General features: G+C 36.5%; 3 protein-coding genes across 4 annotated transcripts in view; 2 read left to right on the top strand and 1 right to left on the bottom strand.

The window, feature by feature from the left end:
- Window positions 1-4,248, bottom strand: part of Atg16 (Autophagy-related 16) — a 417,335-nt gene extending 413,087 nt beyond the window's left edge. Inside the window, exons 1-6 of one of the 2 annotated variants that reach the window (XM_026814118.1) lie at window positions 3,599-4,248; window positions 3,156-3,414; window positions 2,905-3,067; window positions 2,705-2,793; window positions 767-820; window positions 48-186 (exon numbers count right to left, since the gene is read on the bottom strand). In XM_026814118.1, the coding sequence (XP_026669919.1) occupies window positions 48-186; window positions 767-820; window positions 2,705-2,793; window positions 2,905-3,067; window positions 3,156-3,414; window positions 3,599-3,728 (834 nt within the window). In that variant the 5' untranslated portion in view covers window positions 3,729-4,248. The remainder of the gene's footprint in view (window positions 1-47; window positions 187-766; window positions 821-2,704; window positions 2,794-2,904; window positions 3,068-3,155; window positions 3,415-3,598) is intronic. The other variant, XM_018025811.2, reaches the window with a different exon arrangement.
- Window positions 4,249-4,444: 196 nt separating this feature from the next.
- Window positions 4,445-5,096, top strand: LOC113464424 (uncharacterized). Its single transcript, XM_026814083.1, has 4 exons — window positions 4,445-4,461; window positions 4,538-4,673; window positions 4,738-4,823; window positions 4,897-5,096. The coding sequence occupies exons 1-4, from the start codon at window positions 4,445-4,447 to the stop codon at window positions 5,090-5,092; spliced, it is 435 nt and encodes a 144-aa protein (XP_026669884.1). The 3' UTR covers window positions 5,093-5,096.
- Window positions 5,097-5,609: 513 nt separating this feature from the next.
- The window catches only part of LOC108625658 (peripheral plasma membrane protein CASK-like), a 34,792-nt gene continuing 14,278 nt past the window's right edge, over window positions 5,610-26,123 (top strand). Inside the window, exons 1-5 of the mRNA XM_018025837.2 lie at window positions 5,610-6,458; window positions 15,967-16,079; window positions 18,376-18,481; window positions 21,141-21,218; window positions 23,264-23,439. Of these exons, the coding sequence (XP_017881326.1) occupies window positions 6,400-6,458; window positions 15,967-16,079; window positions 18,376-18,481; window positions 21,141-21,218; window positions 23,264-23,439 (532 nt within the window). The 5' untranslated portion in view covers window positions 5,610-6,399. The remainder of the gene's footprint in view (window positions 6,459-15,966; window positions 16,080-18,375; window positions 18,482-21,140; window positions 21,219-23,263; window positions 23,440-26,123) is intronic.

Here is a 26,123-nt window from a genome sequence, read left to right as displayed (position 1 = left end):
ATGCATATATATAAAGTATTTTATAAATTGAAGCTTTGTCAACGTACAAACGTGACGGACACTTTCGTTGGTACCGCAGTAGGAAGACCAGCAATGCCTTCTTTTAAGCTTGACCTATCCGGACTAACTGGTCGCGTGTCACGTGCTGCGTCCTCAAGTTCCCTTTGCACCTTTGCTTGTCTTTTTCTGGAAAACAAATCATAACGGTTCCCAACTTTCAGTGAAACCCGTACAATGACCAGAAATGAACTAATGCTCCATGAATACCCAGGTATTGGGAATAATGCGTTTTCTCTTCCGATCATCGTATTGTTACGGTTCATGCAAATAGTAATTAGTAAAATCAGTGCTTCGCTGTTATTCTCTTGTATGAACAAGTATGATTCTCAGTTAGTTGCTATTTTAGAACGTTCCTCCTATCCTTTATTATTTACATTAGTCGTATTCACTTGTGACGATCGTTATAATTCCACATTTAGCTTAACATAGTTGTTCGATGATATATGTGTTTAAGCATAAATGCCTCTTATGTCCTCGTAAGTCCTCTTTCTCCGCTTTAAGTTTATTCGTTTACATCGCGATTTCGTACATATTAACTCGTTATATAGTAATACACATAGAATACTCATGTAAAGCTTAAAGAAACGAAGAGAGTATGAACGTGTACGGACGTATAGTAATAACGATCAAGTTCCTTTAACAAATTACCCAAAGCTATAACTGAGCGGTAAGCGTAATTTCTGTCACGACACTTTCACAGACTTACCCAAACTTTGATATGGTATGCATCAAAAAGGCTGTCGGACTGGAAAAACTCTCACTGAAAAGAAAATGTCAAGCAGCGTGAAGTGCTAATATCCAGTGCTACAAAAAGTCTGGTACCTGGTGCCTCACTGTTTTTCCGGAGAAGATATATTTTCTAAATAATTTACACAAAGAATTGTACATATTTCATGCGAATGTTTATGATTAATTGAAAAATACTACTTTTTTCTCATTTTTGTCGATGCTCTATTCAACATTAATTAGCTACAGTAAAACGTGTTGGATTTAAAAAAATTACGATCACTCTTGACGAAAACATCGGCTTCAGAATTATTTACCTTTTGCGATCATTCATGTAAGTTACAATAATCAAATATTACCACATCCCCTGTGACCCATAATGTTTAACGTATTGTAATAGACACCAAGTTCATTAAAACTATAACCAAATGTATAAAACAAAGAATTCAAAAAATGGAAAGAGTAAATCTATTACAACCAGAATAAATGCCTAAGTCTATTAATTGTTACATATAATATTAAGCTCTGACCTATACTTTTATTCTTTCGTAAATAATCCATGATATTTGGATAATTGAAATTAATTTGATTAGCATGCTTGATGTAATGCTCCTCATTCTTAAAATCTTTATTGTAGTTTAGAAAACATGCAATATTATAAATGAATGTATATGAGGTCAAGTAGAAATGAATATCATTATTGAAATTATGTTAAATTGCTCGATCCATCGATCTTTTTAAATTCCCATGTATAAAATACTTTCTTTTTAAATTGTGAGAGTTTTTGCCGTCAGATACTACACAAATATCATTCCACAGTACGTATGTGCGTGACATATGTCGCGAACGATAATGGAAAATTGTGATTATTATATTGCTTCATTATTATCTAAATCTAGGCATTAATAAAAACATTCCCTAAATAAATACATAGAATATGCAAACTATAATAAAAGGCATATATCAGATTATTAAAATGTCAATCAATAACTCAATTTCATTATAATCAGTCTATAAAAAATGTTCTTAATTATTTATTAGCTGTGTTGCTACATACCTTTCATATTTTAGTGAACGATTCGATTTTAAAATGATTCACACAAATGCGATAAACATAGATTTAAGATTTATATAATATAAACCATTTTCAAATAAAGAGAATCCCAGTTACCGTAAGGGGCTAGGCTCCATATCTGCACGATAAGGCAGAGCGTCAATGTTACCCACCAAATTTAGGAATAACTACGAGTTTAAACAAGTCCGGCACTCTAGTCATTATCCAATGATATTATGCAGATATCTAATGAAACAAGTGTTACAAAGTGAAGCAAACATCGTAGCTACTCTGCTTTGAAATTGAACTACTTTTATGCTAAAGAAAGGTTGTACTGAGATCCGAAATTCCTTTTTTTCAATTTGTTCTTGCTGGGTCATCGACAAAAATTTACAAATATTAGAAAAGTCATGAGACTAGGCCTAGCCCCTTAAGTATTTTAAAATTCACATTAACTTGTGGGCAATTAGCAAAGCATTCAAAGATAAGCTGTAATAATAGGACAAATTATAAACCAAAGTTTGCAGAAAACAAATAGAACGCAACTACTGTAAACAGAATCTACAGTATTAAAGAAAGAAAATGCATAGTACCAAGAAATTATAGTAGAACAGAGAAACCAATTATGCACATAAAAATACTATACAGTTTTGCGTGAACATACAGCTTTTAAAAGATATAGCAAGTAGGCACTATTCATCAAAGTATGTGCTGTGATTTTGATTCATATATGAAGAAAGTAGTTCTACTTTCATGATAAAATATATATATAAAGATTGAGCGCCGTTTTGCTTTAAAATATTAATAAGCAACGTGTAAGTTGCTTTATATGAATAGGAGAAATAAAATCAATCTAGTACTTACTTTAAAAAGTTGTCGTTTTCTTCATTTACTTTCTCAGCATCTCTAGTTTTGTACTTGATTAAGCGTTCAACTAACAGACGATTTTCTTCCTAAAAATTTAGGAGAAATACGTTAGAACTGTATGAATTGTCACTTTAAATGTAATTATAATAAATAAACTAAATTAATAATGGTAACGATAATAATAAAATATACAATACCTGTGCTTTCCTGAGTTTCTCTTCTAAAGATGCAAAAGCGAGTTGCAAAGCTTGATGCTCGTCTTTTAACATTTGATTGACACTTTCTAATTCTCTCTCTCTGCTCACACATTTGGACATCTCTAGACGTAAATTGGCGTTGAGTTCCAGGCTTTCAGCAAGACTGTAAAATATTTATTAAATACATCATTAATTAATATCTCAACATTCAAAATATATTTAATTTAGGAGATTCTGTAACACATATGTACCTTGTTTCTTTAGCTTGAAGCTCCTTGGTCACTTCTTGTAATTTATTATTAAGATCTACTATTTGTTGCGTATGTTCTCCCTTTCTTTTGTGTAGCGTTGCTAATTCTTCTGCCTGCTTTAAGAGACGAGCTTCAAGATCAGAATTCACATTTAATCCAAGAGTTCCACTAACAGCCTCACGACGGAGAGTTTCATTTGTTATTGTAAGTTGTATATTTTCTCCACGTAAAGTATTTGTACTTTCAAACAATCTGTTATCTGCAAATGATCAACAATATTAAATATTACATATTTTATTTCAAAGAACATAAATGTAGATAAATATGTAATACACAAAAACTTCGTGTATTGGATAAGTGTAAAATAATAGGAACAAAGTGATATTGTACAGTTAACTGAATGAACCTGATAACACTAATCAACATAAAGAATGAAATCTTACGTAAACTAATAAGATCCGTAAAACAATATGTTTGCCTCCTATTCCTATCTTGTAATTGTAAAATTACGTCTTTTCTCCAATTATTATCTTCTCTAGATGGTAATGACACACTTGGTTCACTTGCAGCCATTTTCAATACATGAAATATCTCGTCGATGTTAGTACAATCCAAATTATGTGTCACGTTTTTTTTCTTCTATCAAAGTCGTATAAAAATCGTTTGACAGTAAAGTTGGTTGATATTTTGACAACCATCCACATAGACTTTATCGCCACGGAAAATTGATCTCAGTTCAATAAACGTCCGTTCAAATATTAACCACTGTTAATATCGAAAAGTCTCGTAATAATCACATGACATTCAGATTTACGACGAATATTTTTAATTAGGAAAATAGCTATTCTAACCTAATCATATCAAACACTACACTGCTACCCTGAAATTGCCGGTTATTCGAACTGTCGATATACACTGTTTGCGAGATTTTGAAATCTTGTATACGCAATTTCAGTTGAGTCGATAACTAATTAAATTTTCTTTCGATTTCTATTCCACAAGCGTATAAATATTGTAGATAAATTAACGAAGAATATGTTTATTCACTTCACAATTAAGATGGAACCTGTTTGAATTCAGATAAGAACTGATATAATGCGGCAGATGATGATACAGTTCTCTGCGTGGCGTTCACATCGCATAGAATTTATCCAGGTTCGGTACAAAGAAACTCGAATGTGAAAAGAAATACAGAAGTCCGTAATCGTAGAAACTTTGTAATGAAATATAAACAGAAAAGCTACGAAATATGTAATGAAAAGAGAAAGAATAAGCATATGTTTAACCCAATGAAGACACCGAACAGGTACAATACATTCATTGAATTACCTGTATTTCTATAGACGTAAAATTAAACTGTATCTGATACGATTTAATCACAGAAACTTGAGACAAGTAAACAACAAGCGCAGAAGACTTGATATTACTATTTCACGTGGGCATGCTACGACGCAGTATTTATTTTATGCAATACTCAATACTGATCTGCGTATGAATATAGGAGTTGCAGCAGAAAATGTAATTAATTATATTCTCTTTAACATTGCGTGTTTATACATGCGACTTATAAGATTCATTTCAGATTGCAAATGCTTTGCTAATCCTATATAACCAGTTGGATACCGATACAGTGAAATACCAATACGTTGATATTTGGGCAAAAAGCGGGTACTATATAATGCGAGTTAATTAACAGTGTGTATCTTATACACAATTTATTTGTATCTTCTTGTAAAAACAGACGAAGGATAACGATTCTGAAGGGATATGATCACAAACATCTGAAATACTTAGAGAATGAGCTACAATTTATGGCACTAGGTACTCACGCACTTCGACAAATTTGGGGACGCAATAGAGCAATTGTAGTGTTAGCGGTTTTCGGACAAAAAGAGGATATGGACGAAATTTTTGAAGGATTATCATATTTACGGTAATATCTTCCTAATCTTGAATATCGATAAATACAATATCTGAATAATATAATCATGTACGTATAATTCATAATAATTTAATGCTTTCGAAATCGAATTCTTGCAAAGAACATCCGAGGTTTAATCATAGTTCTAATAACTAAAGTGATCTAACCACCGAGTAATCTCTCCTGGGTGATTGAACTAACCTGATTTTCGCGCTCGTGGAACTCAAGCTCCCTCGATAATGTATCATCGGAAGTTGAATCTGCACGCAGCCCCTTCGAATTTACCTCTTGCGCTTTTCTTCGACATGTTCACGCTTGATTATCTGCAAATGAGATGTCAACAGGCGTGATCGCATGGACTACGTGTTATGTTGTTGATAGAATTACTTTTGTACAGAATGGATAATATCGTTATTGCAGAAGTGACCGCAGCGAGCGTGTTTCTCCGCCAAAGATTGCACGCGCGGCGCGGCGCGGCGCCACGCCCGCCCCACCATCCCGAACATCGCTCGGCGGTGTCAGGAGGGGTGGACGTTGGGTTGGCGCAGTCGCTCGCCGCGTTTTATGCAACCAGTCTTCGGAGCGAGTGAATCTACTCCTCCAGCGTTTGACAGACGAGGAAAGTGTGTGTAGTGACATTGGTGTCTGTCTGGGTCGCTTCTCGCTGATCGGTCCTCGTTAATCGCGCGACCGACTGTCCGGTCGGGACAACCTATTCCACTGAACCCGGCATTTTCGTGTTTCTGTCAGAACACGTCCTTGCAAACGTCCGTACTGCGTATCGCCGCCAGTTGTGTATGCGCTGCCCTTGCCGGCGACAGAATGGCAAGGCTTTAAAGGCGGTGTCGGTTGTGTATTCAACGGCTCCTGGCATCGTGAAAAATTTCTTGCGCGGTTAACCCGATATGATTCACGATTGAAACGGTCGTGGACTCGCGTGTACCGATCCGTGAGTGCCAGTGCGACGACAATCGGGCGTGCTAACACGGGTGTATTAACCTACATGTGTGTGTGCGTAACGTGCGCGTAGAGGAGAACGCATACGTGCTGTCAGGTGACGCGAGAGAGATAGGGCAGCAAGAGGAGAAGGGTGGGAGTACGAAGGCGGCCGTGAATCAACGATACGCGGCTACGTTCACGCCGCCGCGTATTCCACACGGCACAACACGAAACACAACAGGCCACCGTCGTCGGCTGGGGCACACGGGTGGAAAAAGACGCGCACGCCCTACAAATTATTACGAATTCGCATAGCTCTGACGCGCCTTTTGGCGCGTGTAACCCCCTTGCACGGTCGACTTCTTCGACCTCCTCGTCGCTACTATGGCGGACGACGAGGTACTCTTCGACGAGGTTTACGAGCTCTGCGAGATTATCGGCAAGTGAGTAGTAAATGAAATCCATGAATAATGAAACGGACGTGACAGCTGCGTCGCATCCGTCTCTGAGTCATAGCTAACGCACGGGTTAGGGGAGCTGTCAAAATGCGGAACGTTGTTTCCTTATACTGGGGGATGAAACAGATATAAGACACCGTGTTCGACAGTCAGAGGATACTCTTTGACAGACATGCGTTACGTGTATGCGTGTGTAGCATGTATATGCTCTTAGGTTAGGCATGCAGGTATTGAATCCGGGAATGCAATGGGCGCGCGCGCGTGAGCATGCACCGCGTGTACGAACGATGACGTGCGTATACAGTTGTTGACTCGAAAGGGTTGAACGGGTAAGGATGTAAGAATCGGGGAAAGGTGCTTGTTCTGCAAGGTAATACATACTCCCTATCGTGGAATTTTTAGTTTATGTTCCCATAAATTATCCCCAAGCAACGTGATCCACCCACCCTTTGTATGACACATGAATAACAATATTATCTTATAAATATATTATCATACGTATGACGAATGAGGTAGGCTTTCGTACAGGGCTGAGATGTCGTTTTATCTATTTTTCCTGATAAACATGTGATATGACGATGTAACAAATATCAACATGATACGTTCATGAAGGTGTATATCGTTGATATTGGAAATTGTATTTTATTATTGTGGCAACATCTTTCTTTTATGAAGATTTGTTTTCATTATACTATAATATTTCTGGCACGATCTAATTCATGTTCAGAAATGGTTTGATTCTTTCTCAATGTGTGTAAGATCAAAGGATATGAGGAGTTCGAAACGGAACATCGTAGGTAGGTATCAACTTTTCATTTCATTGGAAGTTTACGTTCATGAAATTTTCAAGTTTGTTGTTAAATTTTGATGATTTCGATTTTTGAAGTTTCAGTATTTAAGATATAAAAGTATGAAAAATATTTATCGTATTTAATGTAACAGAATAAAAGCAGATGGAATATTTGTTAAATATTATTTATTTCAGTTATGTTTCAATTTTTATCGATTCTCAACATTTCACGATGGACATACCAGTCTAATCTATCTATACACAACTTAGAGCATACAACGATGAATATCGAATAACTTTTTAATTGAAATACTTGAAATCGCGCAGTTTCAGTATCGATAAAATATAATAAAAGAATGAAACAAGTCGAGTATGAAGTATCGTAACAGTGCGTTATATTTATAGATAACGCATTAGTTGTAACATATCGTTCGACGGAACATTTCAAGAGCTTCGAGGAAATCTTGTGACGAACATGTCTATTTTGAAGTTCTCGTTATATACCTATCGACCACCGAGTAAACCTGTTACCTACTCTGCCTGTTCTGTTCTCGTTTCTATCTTCTTTTTTTCCGAATTACACGTACGAGGTCACTGGGAGAATGTCAATTAAAAATCCAATTTATCGAGGAGCACGTCGATGAGAAGGAATGGAACTACGTTTCGCGTGGGAAGGAGTGAGCTGTCGAAAGATTGCACCGCATACGTTCCTGCCTGCTCGATCGAAACGACCGGCGAAAGAGTTCCAATAAATACGCGAAATAGCAGAAGCGAGGTCCCTAACAGTGGCACGTAGCAGGTGAAATGCAGCAGGCCAGTCGTTCCTTTTACGGTGCTCGCCCTACTTTTCATCCCCCTCGTAACTCGGTTCTGAAGGGTCGTGTATACAGCCAGCTCTGTCTACATGTTTTCTGAGAAGTTAGAGAAGAGTAAATTCTTGATGATGGAATTCGGCCTTGAACTTAATTGCGAGCGGTCGTCCGCTGTGAACCTGTTGGAGATAATGCAATCGTCTTACGTTTCCTGCTGTCTGCCCGATGCGTCTGATCTCGCGCGTATTTTTCTGATCGTCGAATTTGTTGACTGAGCAAACATCACTCTCGTACGATCAGGTTTATAACGTAATAAGGTTGTGTACTTGGAACGATTTGATGGTGAGGAACTATGCGATGGGAATGCTTCAGCAAACTCTTGAAACGATTATACTTAACGTCTTAATAGGAAAGAGAAATTACTAAATTATTGGTGAAGGGTCGACATGAGTACATACGCAATCAGGAAAATCCAAAGTGAACATGTTTGTTCTATAAAATTTCATTAATATGAATTTCGCTTGGAATTCATTTCATTCATTAGAAATCGTTTTCATCGTGGAGCTCTTTTCTAATTCATAAACTTCCTTTTGATTCGTATACCATGGAGTCCAATAATTCTACTAAACTATCGAGCACTTCTGTGAATACGGAAAATATTTTACATCCTATGAAATATTCAAAACTAAGTTCTGTTACTGCCATCACTATCAATCGATATAAGTTTTCAAAGATCTGTGTGTGAGAACACCGTTGTATACCTACGATATGAATTTTCGAATGACTTTCTAGCGAGTTTCATAGCAGTTAGTTTACATGCCCTTTGCCATTATCATCTTAGAACAGGATATCGGTTGTTGTTCACTTCCTACCATGAGTGCATGGGTAAATGCACAAACTTGGATGCCCTAAGAATAATTTACAGCAAAACTTGTAACGTTCCCCTCGGTTTCCTAAATGCTTTCATTAATAGCTCGCCACCGAGAAGCAGCTGTAATGTTCCGAACTGTGATGTCTATTTTAAAGAAACTTCATAAAACAGTTTAATATTGTGTCTGTTTATGTCTAGTTTATTGTAAAAATGCTATCGGACTGGAGGTGTTAACGATAGAACCTACTGCACGTTTTATTTAATACCTGTTACAGTTATTTAATATATATCAAGGACAAAATGTATTTTTGTCCTGAACGCAGAGGATGACAGACTTTAGAGGTAGGTCGAGGCAAGCGAGTGTAGTTGAATCGAGAATACTGATGAAGTGAGAAAGTTCGATCCTCTTCAAGTCGGAGGTGAGAAGAAGATTGACTCCCTGAAATCAAGTTACCCTCCATCGCGTCACGGGAAAGATCATCTTGAATACGAACTGACGCGACATTGTTTCCCAAATACACGTGCCAAATAAACTTCAGTATTTAACTTTCTACGTCGAGGTTCGAGCTTTCAATCTTGTTAACGGCAACGTTGTCAGTTTCGTGGTTCGATGTTCGCTCTTCTGTATTGCAGTATTTATATTCTTGTCCGGAAATTTCTTATTAAAAAATAGTGGAAATATTTTTGGAATGATTTGTTCCTTTTTGTTTGTATTTCGAACTAGTCGTATAAATATGTAATTGTATACTGTAATAAAATTTCATTGTCACTCATAATCTAAAACCATCCGTTGGCATGTAATTTTTTTTAGCAATTGAAATCGCTAAACTCTGTTTCTCATTCTCCGCATTCCGTTATCGCGACCAGCTAGTTCGCTCCCGAGTCCAATAATGTGGAAATAACCGAACTATGGAGATGGAATATCATTGTCGATGCAGCACGACTTCGACGATGCGCTTTCATACTGATTGCGAACACCCGGTTTCGCATTTGTAAGCGCGTGGCATTTAATTGCACTAGAATACTAGACGCTTCCATTAATCTGATTTCGCATATTTATTACCCATTAGTTGGCGTGAAAATAGTGATTACTTCAGTTAGTTACTCTTGTTCGGTCCACAGATTTTTATGCAACATAAAACTTTCACTCTATTGCTTAAAAAATTGAGAGCTAGAGAGGAATTTCTATCCTATACAAAAAATATAACTGTCGGATGAATGGTAGATTGTTAAAATTAAATTCGAATGATTCAAGTTTCGGACGAGGATCGTGCTTTGAATGCTCAACGTGCGGTTCTGACAAGTCGTAACGAATATGGGGAAAAAAACTCTAAACTGACCATCTGTCACTGTACGAAATATAGGATTGCTATAAATCATATTAGACGTCCTCGCTTTGTTTCAAATCGTGGCGCACGTACGATAACGGACGAAACTGTGAAGCTAATTTCTTGGTAAGGCCCATGGAATATGGAATAGTGTTCGATCAAAAGTGTTACACTGAAGTTCAATTACGATAGTCTGATGGTTAATTTACAAGTGACAATAAGGTCAATATAGCAATTCTCGACGTTCGTATATTTTAACTACGATCACTCTGATGAACGTCTACACAAACAATTGTGTCATTAACAACACACTTTGTAATCCTGTTATTTGAATCACTTTGCATAAAGTGTTACGCTATTTTAAAAATCCATCTAGTATGTTTTTAATCAGCGTTCAGTTCGTTTCTTTAAAATCGTCATCTAAGAAATTGAGAACAAGAAAGGAGTCATTTTAGTAATAAAACAGAAATACTGTACTATCTCGTCTGCATTATAAGAGATACGACGCTTAATTTATGTACAATCTGCAAAAAATATCGGGTCATCTCATGAAGTATTTATTGAACCTAACTTTTAATAGAAAACAGGCATTAGTTCATGTTTATACATGCATCTTATCCTTTTTTTTATATAGATTTGCTGTGTATAAATGAATGTGTAAAATATGAATTTTGATGAAGCGTACAATTTGTAGGCAGGTGTTCCTCCTCCTTTAAAGCGTGCGTCGAATTTATAAATCATAAACGCTATTTTGTTGCGCATAGATTTTCATAATTATTGCACTCTGCGCTGTAGCATAACAGCTACAGCGCATGACTCATGGCTACAGTATTGTAGAGAGGATTTTGAATCTTAGCTAATTTACGAGCTACGATACGGCTGAAATTACGGTTGTAAATAAAAAAGAACGTATTAAGGATTTTGTGCAAGAAGAAAAATTCATATTCTGTCGGAATGAAAACGATAAATAGATGAGGATTGCAGGAAGCTCTTCTAATTAAATGAGGTTCAATATTGGCATTGCGGTCGAATAAGAATCCAAGTTTAATGTTCAATTTACTATTTCTTTTGGACGATATCGCAGTGTTGAATGTCACAGAATTCTTTCTTCTCTATGAAACGAGCCAATTTCATAGGAACCGCAATTAGGATTTAAATAGACGTTGGGCGATTCTGGGACGAGACTCTTGGGAGATTTACGAATTAATGAGGTCACTGTTGATGAACCAAACTACGTAATGAAGAAGACGCATTACCCCCTTGCATTCTGTTAAGGAACGTTGGGATTAGTTATAGAGTTTAATCCTTAACTACCACAGTGGAAACAGCTAAACAACGGAGTACTTAATTTTAGTTAAACATAAAAATTTAATGTATAACATTTACATTTTATTCTACTCATATACAAAAATTAGAGGGTGCGAATATCCATAAAAATAAATACCGAATGCATTGAGGTTGAATACACGGTCGAATCGTCATTTACAAATTTCAACAAATTTTCAGACTGTAATTAATGCTTAAATTCACTTCTCCGATGCAATATTGTATAAAATGCTTTTAATTTTGTTAACGAATAAATTAATTTTTATTTGCATGATAAAATTGTCACGAGGAGAACTGAGATTCATATACTGAAAAAGTTCGCTGTGCGAACAATGCGTGACAGGGAAAAAATTGTTAGCTGAAAATTTGAAATTTTATTTTATGACATATTTAATATACAGATTAATCATTAAAAATAAATGCTATACTGCACAACGAAAAGTGTTTTAATCAAATAGGGAATAAATCTTTCGTTTAAGTATCTTTATGTAGTATGGACAGATTAAGATGCTTGAAAGTTAATTTAAAGCGTCGTCGCTACGTTGATCGATCGCTGTTAAGTAACATCTAGGTGTCGATAATTTCTTGTAAAAAGTGGGACGCGAGCAAGCAAACCTTCTTACTGGTTCTTCGTATGTTGAACGATTGTCGAACGGCCGAGCTTTCAACAACGATAGTTCTACGATGTTATTCGACATAATCCGTTTAACGTCAAACGCCGGGGAAAGCGAGGGTAGAGGGTTTTTGAGGTGTTCAAGGTTTACGTGTTCATGTAGCTGATTGGAAACCTCTGCGCTTCGAGTCATTCCTTCTAAAATGTTTGTGAAACAATTAAAGTTACCAATCCCAGAATATCCTTGAGTAGAGCATAATTATAGTGTAATAACAGTAGTCAAATAATAGGTTTAGAAGATCAAAATTAATTAGTTGAATAGCTTATCAATTTTATTGAATACAAGGAATATTTTAGATATTTCGAGTAAAAAAACTCTAAACTGACCATCTGTCACTGTACGAAATATAGGATTGCTATAAATCATATTAGACGTCCTCGCTTTGTTTCAAATCGTGGCGCACGTACGATAACGGACGAAACTGTGAAGCTAATTTCTTGGTAAGGCCCATGGAATATGGAATAGTGTTCGATCAAAAGTGTTACACTGAAGTTCAATTACGATAGTCTGATGGTTAATTTACAAGTGACAATAAGGTCAATATAGCAATTCTCGACGTTCGTATATTTTAACTACGATCACTCTGATGAACGTCTACACAAACAATTGTGTCATTAACAACACACTTTGTAATCCTGTTATTTGAATCACTTTGCATAAAGTGTTACGCTATTTTAAAAATCCATCTAGTATGTTTTTAATCAGCGTTCAGTTCGTTTCTTTAAAATCGTCATCTAAGAAATTGAGAACAAGAAAGGAGTCATTTTAGTAATAAAACAGAAATACTGTACTATCTCGTCTGCATTATAAGAGATACGACGCTTAATTTATGTACAATCTGCAAAAAATATCGGGTCATCTCATGAAGTATTTATTGAACCTAACTTTTAATAGAAAACAGGCATTAGTTCATGTTTATACATGCATCTTATCCTTTTTTTTATATAGATTTGCTGTGTATAAATGAATGTGTAAAATATGAATTTTGATGAAGCGTACAATTTGTAGGCAGGTGTTCCTCCTCCTTTAAAGCGTGCGTCGAATTTATAAATCATAAACGCTATTTTGTTGCGCATAGATTTTCATAATTATTGCACTCTGCGCTGTAGCATAACAGCTACAGCGCATGACTCATGGCTACAGTATTGTAGAGAGGATTTTGAATCTTAGCTAATTTACGAGCTACGATACGGCTGAAATTACGGTTGTAAATAAAAAAGAACGTATTAAGGATTTTGTGCAAGAAGAAAAATTCATATTCTGTCGGAATGAAAACGATAAATAGATGAGGATTGCAGGAAGCTCTTCTAATTAAATGAGGTTCAATATTGGCATTGCGGTCGAATAAGAATCCAAGTTTAATGTTCAATTTACTATTTCTTTTGGACGATATCGCAGTGTTGAATGTCACAGAATTCTTTCTTCTCTATGAAACGAGCCAATTTCATAGGAACCGCAATTAGGATTTAAATAGACGTTGGGCGATTCTGGGACGAGACTCTTGGGAGATTTACGAATTAATGAGGTCACTGTTGATGAACCAAACTACGTAATGAAGAAGACGCATTACCCCCTTGCATTCTGTTAAGGAACGTTGGGATTAGTTATAGAGTTTAATCCTTAACTACCACAGTGGAAACAGCTAAACAACGGAGTACTTAATTTTAGTTAAACATAAAAATTTAATGTATAACATTTACATTTTATTCTACTCATATACAAAAATTAGAGGGTGCGAATATCCATAAAAATAAATACCGAATGCATTGAGGTTGAATACACGGTCGAATCGTCATTTACAAATTTCAACAAATTTTCAGACTGTAATTAATGCTTAAATTCACTTCTCCGATGCAATATTGTATAAAATGCTTTTAATTTTGTTAACGAATAAATTAATTTTTATTTGCATGATAAAATTGTCACGAGGAGAACTGAGATTCATATACTGAAAAAGTTCGCTGTGCGAACAATGCGTGACAGGGAAAAAATTGTTAGCTGAAAATTTGAAATTTTATTTTATGACATATTTAATATACAGATTAATCATTAAAAATAAATGCTATACTGCACAACGAAAAGTGTTTTAATCAAATAGGGAATAAATCTTTCGTTTAAGTATCTTTATGTAGTATGGACAGATTAAGATGCTTGAAAGTTAATTTAAAGCGTCGTCGCTACGTTGATCGATCGCTGTTAAGTAACATCTAGGTGTCGATAATTTCTTGTAAAAAGTGGGACGCGAGCAAGCAAACCTTCTTACTGGTTCTTCGTATGTTGAACGATTGTCGAACGGCCGAGCTTTCAACAACGATAGTTCTACGATGTTATTCGACATAATCCGTTTAACGTCAAACGCCGGGGAAAGCGAGGGTAGAGGGTTTTTGAGGTGTTCAAGGTTTACGTGTTCATGTAGCTGATTGGAAACCTCTGCGCTTCGAGTCATTCCTTCTAAAATGTTTGTGAAACAATTAAAGTTACCAATCCCAGAATATCCTTGAGTAGAGCATAATTATAGTGTAATAACAGTAGTCAAATAATAGGTTTAGAAGATCAAAATTAATTAGTTGAATAGCTTATCAATTTTATTGAATACAAGGAATATTTTAGATATTTCGAGAGGTAATTTCTTGCTCATCCTGTCTACAGATAAAATACCCCAGAGGCTGTGTTTCCTAACGGTACACTTTTCCTACCCTTTAGACAGCACTAGAAGATAAAAGTTGATTCTGTCGATGATATCGTGAGATATGTCGCGAAGTCGGGTTTTGCTCCTTTAGTTATCGTCTCCTTGGTTCTTGACACGAATCTTCGAGCACCGAGGTATGAGCTTTTTCACGTAAATCGTTTATGTGGGAATAAATACTTGTTGCACATATTACCATTCAGAATAAATATAATCAACTTCAATTAATTTTTACAATCAATTTCGTAATTATCAATATAAGCGTCTGATAAATTTAATCCAAACTAGCGATCCAAATATCAATAATTCCCTTTGCAAATGCATACGTGTACGATTTAGTGGGATTCATATACATAGACATGAAAAATACACGAACTACTACAGAAATTGTTATTATACAAATTACGTCTTTGTCGGATCTGTTCGTTGCAATTATTATAATTATTCGTACATACTCTGTAGGTTGAATTTAATCAAAATCGGTGACCCAAATATCATACGTTCCTCTTGTAAATGCTTGCGCTTACAATTTAGGACGGGCCAATTGCAGGCGCGGCACCGTGGTTACTTAGTCGAACTTAAACAGGTATCGCGCGTACCAGACGGATCGAATCCGAGTCGTAATAACGCGTGATCCGATCGCTATAACAGGCAGTATGGCTTTCGTGAATGCGATGAATGCTGCGTGGTTAGTACAAGGCAAATTAGGCCACTTCGAGATTAGACTGAACACAAGTTTCATTATTAGTTATCAATTTTTAATAAACATTAACTAAGCATTTGAACAGTTTTAATTAATTTACAGTGATTTTGGCGAATATTTTATATTGCGGAAAGAAAATAATTATAAATGTACTGGCGATCGAACTCGCATGTAGCTAACAATAAGCCTAATCCAGTCACCGCGTTTACCGAGCCCATAATAGGGAAGGGATGACTTGAGCACAAAAGACTCCGTGGCCGTGATTACGATCATTCAAGCCCGTTGTTTCTGGTTCTGTTTCAGGGGACCATTCAGCGTGGTTAGGAAATGCATTCACCGACAGACAGGGCAGACGTTCGCGGTAAAAATCGTGGACGTAGCGAAGTTCACATCCAGCCCAGGTCTAAGCACGAACGGTAAGTCCGCGGGGAATAATCAGAATGCACGCGCGCTTTCGCATTATGCCTGCGTACGTGTGTACACGTATACATATCTATCTATCTATGCAACGCGTGCCGGTGTGTTCCGGCATTAATTTCCGCTGCCTGTTCGAAACAAATGTATTCTCTGTGCTCGATCTCGCGTTTACGTATGCTCTTTTACACGATGCGCTGTGATTTCAAGTTCTGCCCGCGCTTTCGTTCTACGCCAGATTCGATTAAAATCGTTTTCGTTCGTTTAAGCTCGGATGTATTTCGGGGGAGTTTAACGTGAAACACGTGTACGGTGGATACCAGAAATGAACTGTAAATCCCGGGATCGCGTTATTGGCAAGTTTCGTTTCCGGCTCAGCGGAGGGTAAGATTTTATTTACGCGAATCGGGGACACGTCTCTCTGTCTATCGATAGAATGTTGGTTCAACGGGATTTCTATTTGCAATCCTCCCCGTTAACATTGTTAACCTACTACCTGACATTTTATTTGCATACCAGCAGAACGGTGTTTAACGTGATTTCGAGAGAACTTTTCTTTATAGATTTTCTACCTAGAGTCAATTTAATTAGGTTTTACATTTTGCTTCGCGAAGTTCGACATAACCAGATTACCAATCAAATTAATTGTCACATCGTTGAATAAAATGTTTCCTATGTTCTAAATCGATTCATTTAAATTTGATATTACACGAAAATAATTACATTTGTCGAAGATAATGTTCACTGTGTAATTGAATATCCAACAAATTCAGTTTCAGAAAAGTTTTATATTCTAAAAGGATGTGTCTATACTCATTATTATAAACGTATAATGAAAATACACAAAAAGAACGTAAACTCTGTTTTAAAGGGGAATGGGACACGTTCGGTTTGTCGCCATATCTCTTTAATTTTTTTTAAGAGGAAGTCATTATTTGTTTATGAGACGTATTATTGTCGGAATACCGTCGTAGGCGTGTTCTCCTTACCGTGTATATTTGCTACGTGTCTAATAATAAAGCTTGTCTTTTTTTCATATGTCTAAGAGATACATAGTTCTAATAATAGATAAAAGAGACACGTCGCTGTATGAGTTAATAATATTATGAAAATGCGTCATAGTTGGAACGTAATTTCAAGAGACGTTCGAACGTCACCGTACCGATGAAAATCAATTTCATTAGTCCGGGTCTGTAACGCGATTATTGTGAAATATATTTCCCGTATTTTATCCTCTTTACTTTATGAACATTTTATTTCATATTCTGCAGTAATTAATACGATCAATTTATCAAGTAGGAACACATGGTTTTATATACGTATGTTTTTAAATCATGTATTTATATTTTGTACTTAATTGTCAGTCAGTTCATTCATTTTTTTTAGAATACGCAATTCTTCAATGATTATACATTTGATAGATGAATTTCTGTTTGCATTGGAGGAAGTTGAGTTTTTACAACTTTGACGAACTCTCTTCTAAAGTTTGAAGAGTATGCCTTATATTATGCCCTGGTTTTAGTCTCCTATATTGTATCGTAACTTCATCCTGTTTTTGGCATATAAATTGTAAATCAGTATGACTGTGTCGGTTCTTTATCGAAGCAATTTCGTTTGTTCTCAAGTTAAACGAGTAGCCTTGTTGACGGCATGCGTAAAATATTTAAAAATTCGTCTCTGGATTTCGTAGAGCCAGTCGAGACCCAAGAACTTTCGTAATTTAGCGACCCTCTCCATCAGTCTCTTTCTTTTTTTAAAAGAAGATTCTCTTTTACGTTTGACGCAATAGTAGATTTGCTGGAATTAAATGTTACAATATTTAGAAAACAATTTTTAAATAATATTTCGCATATTTATTGCACCGTTGGTTAAGAAATTGTCACACCGTGCAGCATCGTAATTTTGACATAAAACCGTTGTGTCAGAGATGAAATTAAAGCGTCAGTCTTTCGCTTCTCCGTTCCTTTGATCTATTTTATCCAAATCGACGCCCAAGGGAACTTTTCCCTGAAAGGTAGAGAGGAAGTTGGCAAATTGTAAAAACTACTGTTTCATTCGGGTCCTGTGAAGCGCGAGGTTTTAAAAGTTGTTACATAAATACGCCATGTCGCGAGTTTTATTTGTTTTCAAAATGAGACAGAATACCAGACAAGGCACCGTTTAACAAAGTTAATTCCGAATTAGGAAATAGGGATGATTTATAATGTAATGATAGAATAAAAATTTTTAATTAATGATGATTAATATATCGTTACATGAAACAAGAATTAATGTACCGTAAAAATGATTTAATTGCAGATTTGAAACGAGAAGCCACGATATCCCACATGTTGAAACACCCCCACATAGTAGAGCTGCTCGAAACCTACAGCTCGGAGGGTATGCTCTACATGGTATTCGAATAGTAAGTATAATCACGTTTATTTTTATTTCATTCCTAAAATACCTCTACGTAGCATGTTTCACTTCTTTCGATTTTCTTTTAATTGCATGATTTTAACGTTCTGGCAACGAGAACGAAAACGTGGTTACGAGGCAACGACGTCTTTAGATCACGGGAATTCACGTGATTCCGTTCGAGTATTCATCTAACGTTTAGAAGAGTTCAGTTAGAGTTTTTTTTGCAAACGGTACGCTGTAGACGTGCGCACAAAGAAAAGGGGTATAAAATGAGGGTTGATGGACGCCTTAGTTTCGCGTTTACGCGGATTTCTTCGTAATTTCTTGAGAAATCTCTTTTTTAATGCACAGCTTCCGTTCTCTCTCTCTCTCTCTCTCTCGAGCATCGCGTTTCTTTCAATCCCTTGCTCTTATTTCTTAAACGAATTACGAGACGAACGACTTTCTAAGCTGGAAGTTTTCGAGAGCAATTAACAGCGACGTAAAAAGGTCATCACTATTTTTTACTCAATTTTAGTAATGATTTTCATATCTGTTAAAATATAAAATTCGTAGGTGTAAATGTATAAAAACAGAATATTGGTATTAAAATCTGATATCAGAGTTCGATCGATTTTGTTACTGCATTTCACTTTAATTAATAACATTGCATAACACCTGTAGAGTAATTGTGCTGCATATTCATTTATTTATTGGATGTTATAAATTCAACGTATTTTTGTTTCATAGCCCAGAATTTTTACTATTCAACTAACTTATATTATTTAATATCGTTACATTATTTACGACAGAGATGACTAAAACTAGAATAAAGAATTTGTTTAAAATGAGACGTTTAATCTGGAAATGTTTACAATAATTCAACACTATTTAGCAGTGGAGAAAAAAAACTGTGTTTTACTATCTCGTAACGGAAGATGAGAAATGGATCCGTTAGAGTAATCTCACGCGTGGAAATGGCCGAGAGTAGGTTCCGGGGAAGCTGGCCATATCGACGGTGAAACAAAAACACGTGCACGCGGAAATATTGCTTTAAAGCCGAGCTCTGGTTTCCACGGGACGTATTAACGAAATCGTTTATAGCGCACACGTGTAGCACCATCATAATATTGTTATACCATACGCGAGAGATTGTTGTAAAAGTTATTATTCGGGTATGTTTGATTACATTTACGTACGTGTTACTGCTGTAATGTGCAGGACAATGGAGATTATGTTAAATACGCGTATGTTTCGTGTCGTACGCTTTGCAACTGCATCTGACAATCACGTACCTCACAATTATCACTGTTATTTCAAGAATTTGCAGTAAACGCTAAATAGCAGTAATACAAGTTTTCGCTAGTGCATCCTCTATAATAAAATTATGCAATCCCTACATGTATGCACACTATAATATAAAAACCAATAAAAGTATTTTAATACTTCATGCATATTTTTATAATGTACATATATATTAGATGTGATTCATTTTCACTGCTCTTTTAAGTGTGCTTTGACGAAGATATACTGTGTCAAAAACGTAATTGCCATAGTGAAAATAATCCTGCATAATCCATCATCGCAAGTAACGCTTCCCTATCGTATTCGCTTCGCTCGCGTAAGAAATAAATAAGCTTTCACGGCTGACTAATTGGATGTATCTAATATCCATGGAGTTCAGTTTCGACGTGTCGCATTATACGAATTAATCACACGTTTTAATAGACTTGCATTAAGAAGCACGCAAAGTTCTTAATCCGCGGGTATGACCGCTATGGTACATCATCTTGAATATATTGCGGGAAAACTTTTTATAAAGTCTCGTCATAAAACCTGAGATTAACTGTGTCATAAAATTCTTTACGTGTCTTCCCCGCATGTAATTACGTCTTGGATTTTTTGTAAAGAAGGCTTCTTATTTATTAAATGTTTCATTAAATGCAATACAAGATCCAACGATTATAGCTACATATTTCCTTCTCGTTTCTCGTTCATTGTAGGTATGTCTTATATTCATAAAAGATCTGTAATAATTGGATACATTCAGACTGTTTTATTCTTCGTCAGAATGCTGTACTGATGTACTTTTCTCGAAACGTGCTGCGCAAGTAATTGGGATTACTTGACACCATCACTTCCTCGTAATTCTATGTTAACGAGAGTTGACCTAATTAACATCGAATGCATTCCAAATAATAGCAACGTACGGTTTGCAGCAAGAAGCTTCGTTACGATTGTTAACGCGATCAACTCGTACAACGCTTCCGGTTATTGATCGTCAATGTGGTTCGTTAATTTGAATCGTGTTTATCGCGTGTATTATAAATATCCGCGTGCATTATTTCTGGAACCCGCGAACTCCATGAATGGTAGCTAAATTCTTCGGTTTACGTAAGTATCACAATTCCGACAGTTTATATGAGCGTTCATTCTGGAAATGATTGGAGGTGTTTCTAAAACAACGATTAAAAATAGGATTCACGTTGAGGACATGACTTAGTAGGATACGCAATGAATTCATGTGACTAAGATTAGAACGTTTTATTATGCATTCCTTGGAAATCCATTCAAATTCGAGCACATGCGTATGCACATGTAAAATAAATAGCGGCCCGTTCATCCCCGATACGACGTTCTCATAAATTGTGACACCTTGTAAATCGTCGTGTTTTCTGTTCCAGTATGGATGGCTCTGATTTATGCTTCGAGGTCGTTCGAAGAGCGACTGCCGGATTCGTATACAGCGAAGCGGTTGCCAGGTAAGGAGATTTTTAGCATTGTGCACGCAAATGCATTTCAGCCGTCAAGAATGTCTCCTTTTGTTTCGAATTCAATTCAAACGACCTTTCGTTAATTTTTTAATTCCGTTGTATTATGTCGCACTCGACCTAATATGCCACTGCTTTCTTTTTATTACGTGTTGTGTTACAATCATGAAACTGAGGCACGATTACTATTTCATTGTATAATGAAACTTCGCGCAAATGCACGAATTCGAGGAACTTACGTGCAACAATGGCTTCCACAATGCGTTATGAAATTTGCATGTACGTTATCGGACTAGATATTCCGTGTCTGTCATCCTCTACAAACCTACGACCCACGATTATTACGTTTCTGTAAGCAAATGATGTTTGCCTACCAAAAGTTTCATCTGGCTGTTTACTAAATTTACCTGTGCTCCTAGCAGCAGATTAATCAACAGTACGTGCAACGGACACGTAACCACATTGCGAACTGTCTCCTAAACGCGTTTGCTCTCTTCGTGTCGTTTTCGAGTTTCCATCGTACACCTCGTATTTCGTGTATAAAATAATACCTGCCTTCTGCAGCGAATGAGTCACTAGTTTATTCGAATATTTTTCAAATCTATCCAAATCTCTGTATCTATATTGAGATTATAGCAATAGTCTATGGGTAGTATGGGGGTAAGGGTAAATATAATAATTGTACCGATGGGAATGGTTTTTATTCTTAATGAAAAGTCGATTGAACTGTTGTTATCTGGTCAGTTTAACGAATGTGCAATAAATAATGGTATAAGTAGGTGCAGGATAGACAGGCACGCTTTGACCATCGTTTTTTATATCTCGGTCAACCTTCAATAATCCCTGCTACTAATTCCTTTAACATTTTCCTTAATCGCCTGACCTATACAGTTAAGAAGCATAGACATTTTTACGCTATTTAACCCCGAGTTAATTTTGCTTTCACCTCTTTAGTCCACGCAGTCGTTGTCTCTTTAACGTAAGGATAATAAACCAATGACTTCATTTATTATTTATGCACTCGCCGTCTATTCGAGGAAGCCATGAACGAAGATAATTAATCATGTGAACTTGTAAATGTAATTAAAACGATGTCCTCGTTAATTTGTGGTCTTCAGATAATATTAAGGTAAATGGTCGTCTAGTTTCTGTGTATTATGTACTTATACATATAGAAGAATAATCAGGGGCCACTTGATCTTCAGTTAATTAAATATGACCGTTTCTCAGTCAGGAGTTTGGTAGTTACGTGTACCAATATCGAATTTCTCCCTAATTTTACAATTGATTTGGCATTTATTCTATAGACGCACTATATTAATTGGCTCTATGAAAATACATTTGAACAGATTTTTTTATCAGTTTCGTCGAATCTTTATTTCATAATTTTCCAGAATTTTTGATTTATAAATGTTTCATTAATAATTAATAATACGTAAAACAAATGTTAATAATATTAGGACAGTAAATGCAAATACTCTATCTTGTTTCATTCATAATTACAGATTCATCAATCTACATAATTACCGTATGTATGTAAACTGGTCCTTATTTAATTGTTCGATTAATGCATACGCGTGTTACTAAAATTATTTCTCGATTATACTTGCATTTTTCATAATCACATAAAACACGTCCCTCCGTGTTTCATAAAATGTGAACTTACGAAAGCACGTACAGAACTATCCGACCTCGTTTCGAAGTTACGCAAGTTCTCTGTTTTTATCATTCATTCATCCGTCTTGTCAGAAAATGTTGTTAGAAACTTTTTATCGCGCTTTTATCCAGGGGCTCGGATGGGGGGATCGTCGGGGCTTAGGACGAAACTCGTAGTTATATTATAACGAACCCTTGTAGAAAGTTGAACGTCACCAATCACAGTTACGTTCTGTTCAGTTTCACACGGGGATACCGACAGTCTCGAAGTTATACGCTTCGTCTCAATATCGCACACAGAAGATTTCAAGAAAAGACCACATGGCTTTATATTGTGCACGGCTCTCCCATAGGAGATAACAGAAGCTTTCTTTTTCCAGCCATTACATGCGACAGATCCTGGAGGCGTTGCGGTACTGCCATGAAAACGACATAATTCATCGTGATCTAAAGCCGCAGTGCGCCCTCCTCGCAGGCAAAGAGAATTCCGCGCCGGTGAAGCTACGCGGGTTCAGCGTCGCCGTGCAACTTCAATCCTCCCAGGCGAACGGCGTCGGTACGTTTTAACAATTATTTTTCCCGATCTCGTTCACGTTCTCTCTACGTGTATAGCCGTCCTACAAAGGCTGAAATCGGGTTACTCGACGACGCCCGTAGATTATCCAAATCGAATAAAACTTTTAATCCGAGTGAGAGGAAAACAATCGCGTGTAAATTTAATAGTCAACCTGATCTTTCTATAAGCTTTCGTTGTTGCATTTCAACGTAGATTATTTTTTATTTCCTGGGACAGATATTTATATTCGCTTACGTTTGTTTGATCTGTGCTCTTATTTTTTTATATTTCCCGTTTGCGCGAAATGCGTGACACTTTGTTTCTTCTTCGTATCATGTTAAAAATCAATGATCGAACTATTTGATTACACCGTGACGAATTCGAGATTCTATTTTGAATTATTGAAAATCTACTGGTTCGACTAACTCGATTTTACCCCAGCCTTTCCTCTACGTATTCTCGAGGGAACACCGCTACGGCGTTAGCTCTCTTCTCTGTACACTTTCGCGTTCGTTTCGTTACCCGCGGTACCTCCTTTCTCCGTTTGAACAGCGTGCACGCTGTGCAAATACGATGACAATGATCATTGTAACGTAATCGACCGACCTTCTTTTTTTCAAGCGAAACGCTCATTATTTATTACTCTGGTCAATAAACCGCATAGAAAATTAACCGTCGCGTTGTCACCGGTAATCGCATCGCGTCACGTGATCTTCCGTTTTAGCCCGCCTTGCAGTTTAGAATTCGCAAATGCACATGCGACTTTCCTGTGACCAAATTCATAGGAAAATATGTAGCCAGATATTCCTTCACTCTGGTTAATAAATTTTATACTATTCCTACGATCTTTTAAATATCCAACGAAATCAAGCAATTAGGAAATGAGAATATGAATCCAGTATTTATATATTTGAAATTAATGAACGAGAAATTCTTTCGTTCCTTAGTTCTCCACGTTGGAAAGCTGCGGCACAGTATAAGAAAGAACAGTAAATCTGTCATTCTCTCAAAAAGTGTACTAACAATTGACTCATCAAGTAAAAGTTATAGATACTGCTATTACTTACAAGAAAGGTCACAATTTTTTTCTATTTCGAATACTTCAGGAGTAATCGCTTAATTATTTTATCCATCGTTAAATTATTCTTAACGAGTGGAGTAGGAAGGAAATTGCTTAGGATCTTTTTTTTGTATTTGATAACAATTGAGTCTGTTTAATCCACGATCTTGTAATGTACAAGATACTGCCTTTTCTTGTAATGTGGCTGCGGTCTGACTTGCCAGAGATTAGCACGAAACATTCAATTATCAGGCCAGTTTGCATGTAAACGGGTATCATAACAACAGTTGGGAGGTTTTTACATTGTTCGTTCGCTCACTGTCTACGGCAATAAATTACTGAGAAACAAACAAACTCATTTCTCTGGAGAGATGTAAAAAGGGGTAAAAGTATTCCAACAATTTATACAGGTCCTGTTGATTCTAGAAGAGAGCTAACATCGTATGGGCATAACCTGGCGAATCGCCGTTATTTAAACTTTACAGAATCGCGTTAATAATACTAAAACACGTTACGCTTCTATCTTTTGCGAACGTTCGAGAGGCAGCATTCGATATTAATTTGCATATTATTCTGTTTTATTTTTCATATATTTTCGAACACTATTTGGGACGTAGAGAAATGGACGTAATGGCAAAAACAGTGAATCGAATTTTAACTCTTACAGGTCCTACGATTAGTAGAGTTTGGTAGTGTCACATAACTCTAGCACGATGCATTAGATAATTAAATATAGGAAGTAGTAATTATATACATTTTTATTGGATTCTGCATATTTTGATAGGGCTACGTTTACAATAGACAAAATGATGATACGTTTATTTTCTATTTTTATTTTCACAAGGCCTGAACAGTATAATACTTGGCAGCATTAAAACCCTTCATTCTGAAATTATTCAAATGACTACCCAAAGCTGTTTGTCTTACGATAATAGAGACTCGAAATTGTTCTCTGACAAGTCTAATATAGCCTTTTGTCTTATGGACATTATGCATTCCTGCCTTGAAATCATCGTTTCTCAGGTTCGGCATAAGTCCGGCGATATTTGCATGCAATATCACGGTGCGACGCTAATTTTTCACGCGCACCGCTAAAAGGAACAGTGTCTCAGCGTGTGCGCGCGGGGTTGCTCGGAATCCATTATTTACGGGAACGACCTTAACGAATGTCGTTGAGCGCGCGACCTCCTTTTCGGTTAGGCAGCAGCAGCAGCACCGTTGCATCGTCGTCGTCGTCGTCGTCGTCGTCGTCGTAGGGAGCGGCCTTTAAAAGATTCAGAGCCAAGGAGGTGAGCTTACCCCGCGGGTTAGGACATTATTGCTGTCAGCCGCCGGAGTGACATATTCACAGACAAAGCTGATTAATGTTGCTGCGAATGAAAAGCGCCACTTAATTACTTGAAGGGGAACGAGTTTCGCTGCGATGCGAATCGACAATAAAGGGTCGTGGAAGAGGCTTTAAAGTCGTGTGAATATTGCAAAGTGTTCAACCGATTAAAAGATAAGTCGTGCTCGAATCGAGGATCGAATGCTGCCTCTGTTCTCGGTATCTGAATATACAATTCGATGGTAAAGTCAAAAGTGAGTGTTAGCTAATGATTACTATGATGAAATCAGTGTTTAA

This window comes from Ceratina calcarata, unplaced genomic scaffold (genome assembly GCF_001652005.2).
Source record: "Ceratina calcarata isolate Rehan_Ccalc_2016 unplaced genomic scaffold, ASM165200v1 scaffold368.2, whole genome shotgun sequence".
NCBI lineage: Eukaryota > Metazoa > Arthropoda > Insecta > Hymenoptera > Apidae > Ceratina > Ceratina calcarata.
Note: the sequence above shows the minus strand (reverse complement) of the source record. Positions and strands in the feature narration are given on the sequence as shown.

Excerpts from the sequence above, each read along its gene's own strand:
- LOC113464424 (XM_026814083.1), top strand. Across the intron at positions 4,674-4,737 it reads TAGGAGTTGCAGCAGAAAAT|ATTGCAAATGCTTTGCTAAT; the intron begins GTAATTAATTAT and ends GATTCATTTCAG. Across the intron at positions 4,824-4,896 it reads GATATTTGGGCAAAAAGCGG|ACGAAGGATAACGATTCTGA; the intron begins GTACTATATAAT and ends TTGTAAAAACAG.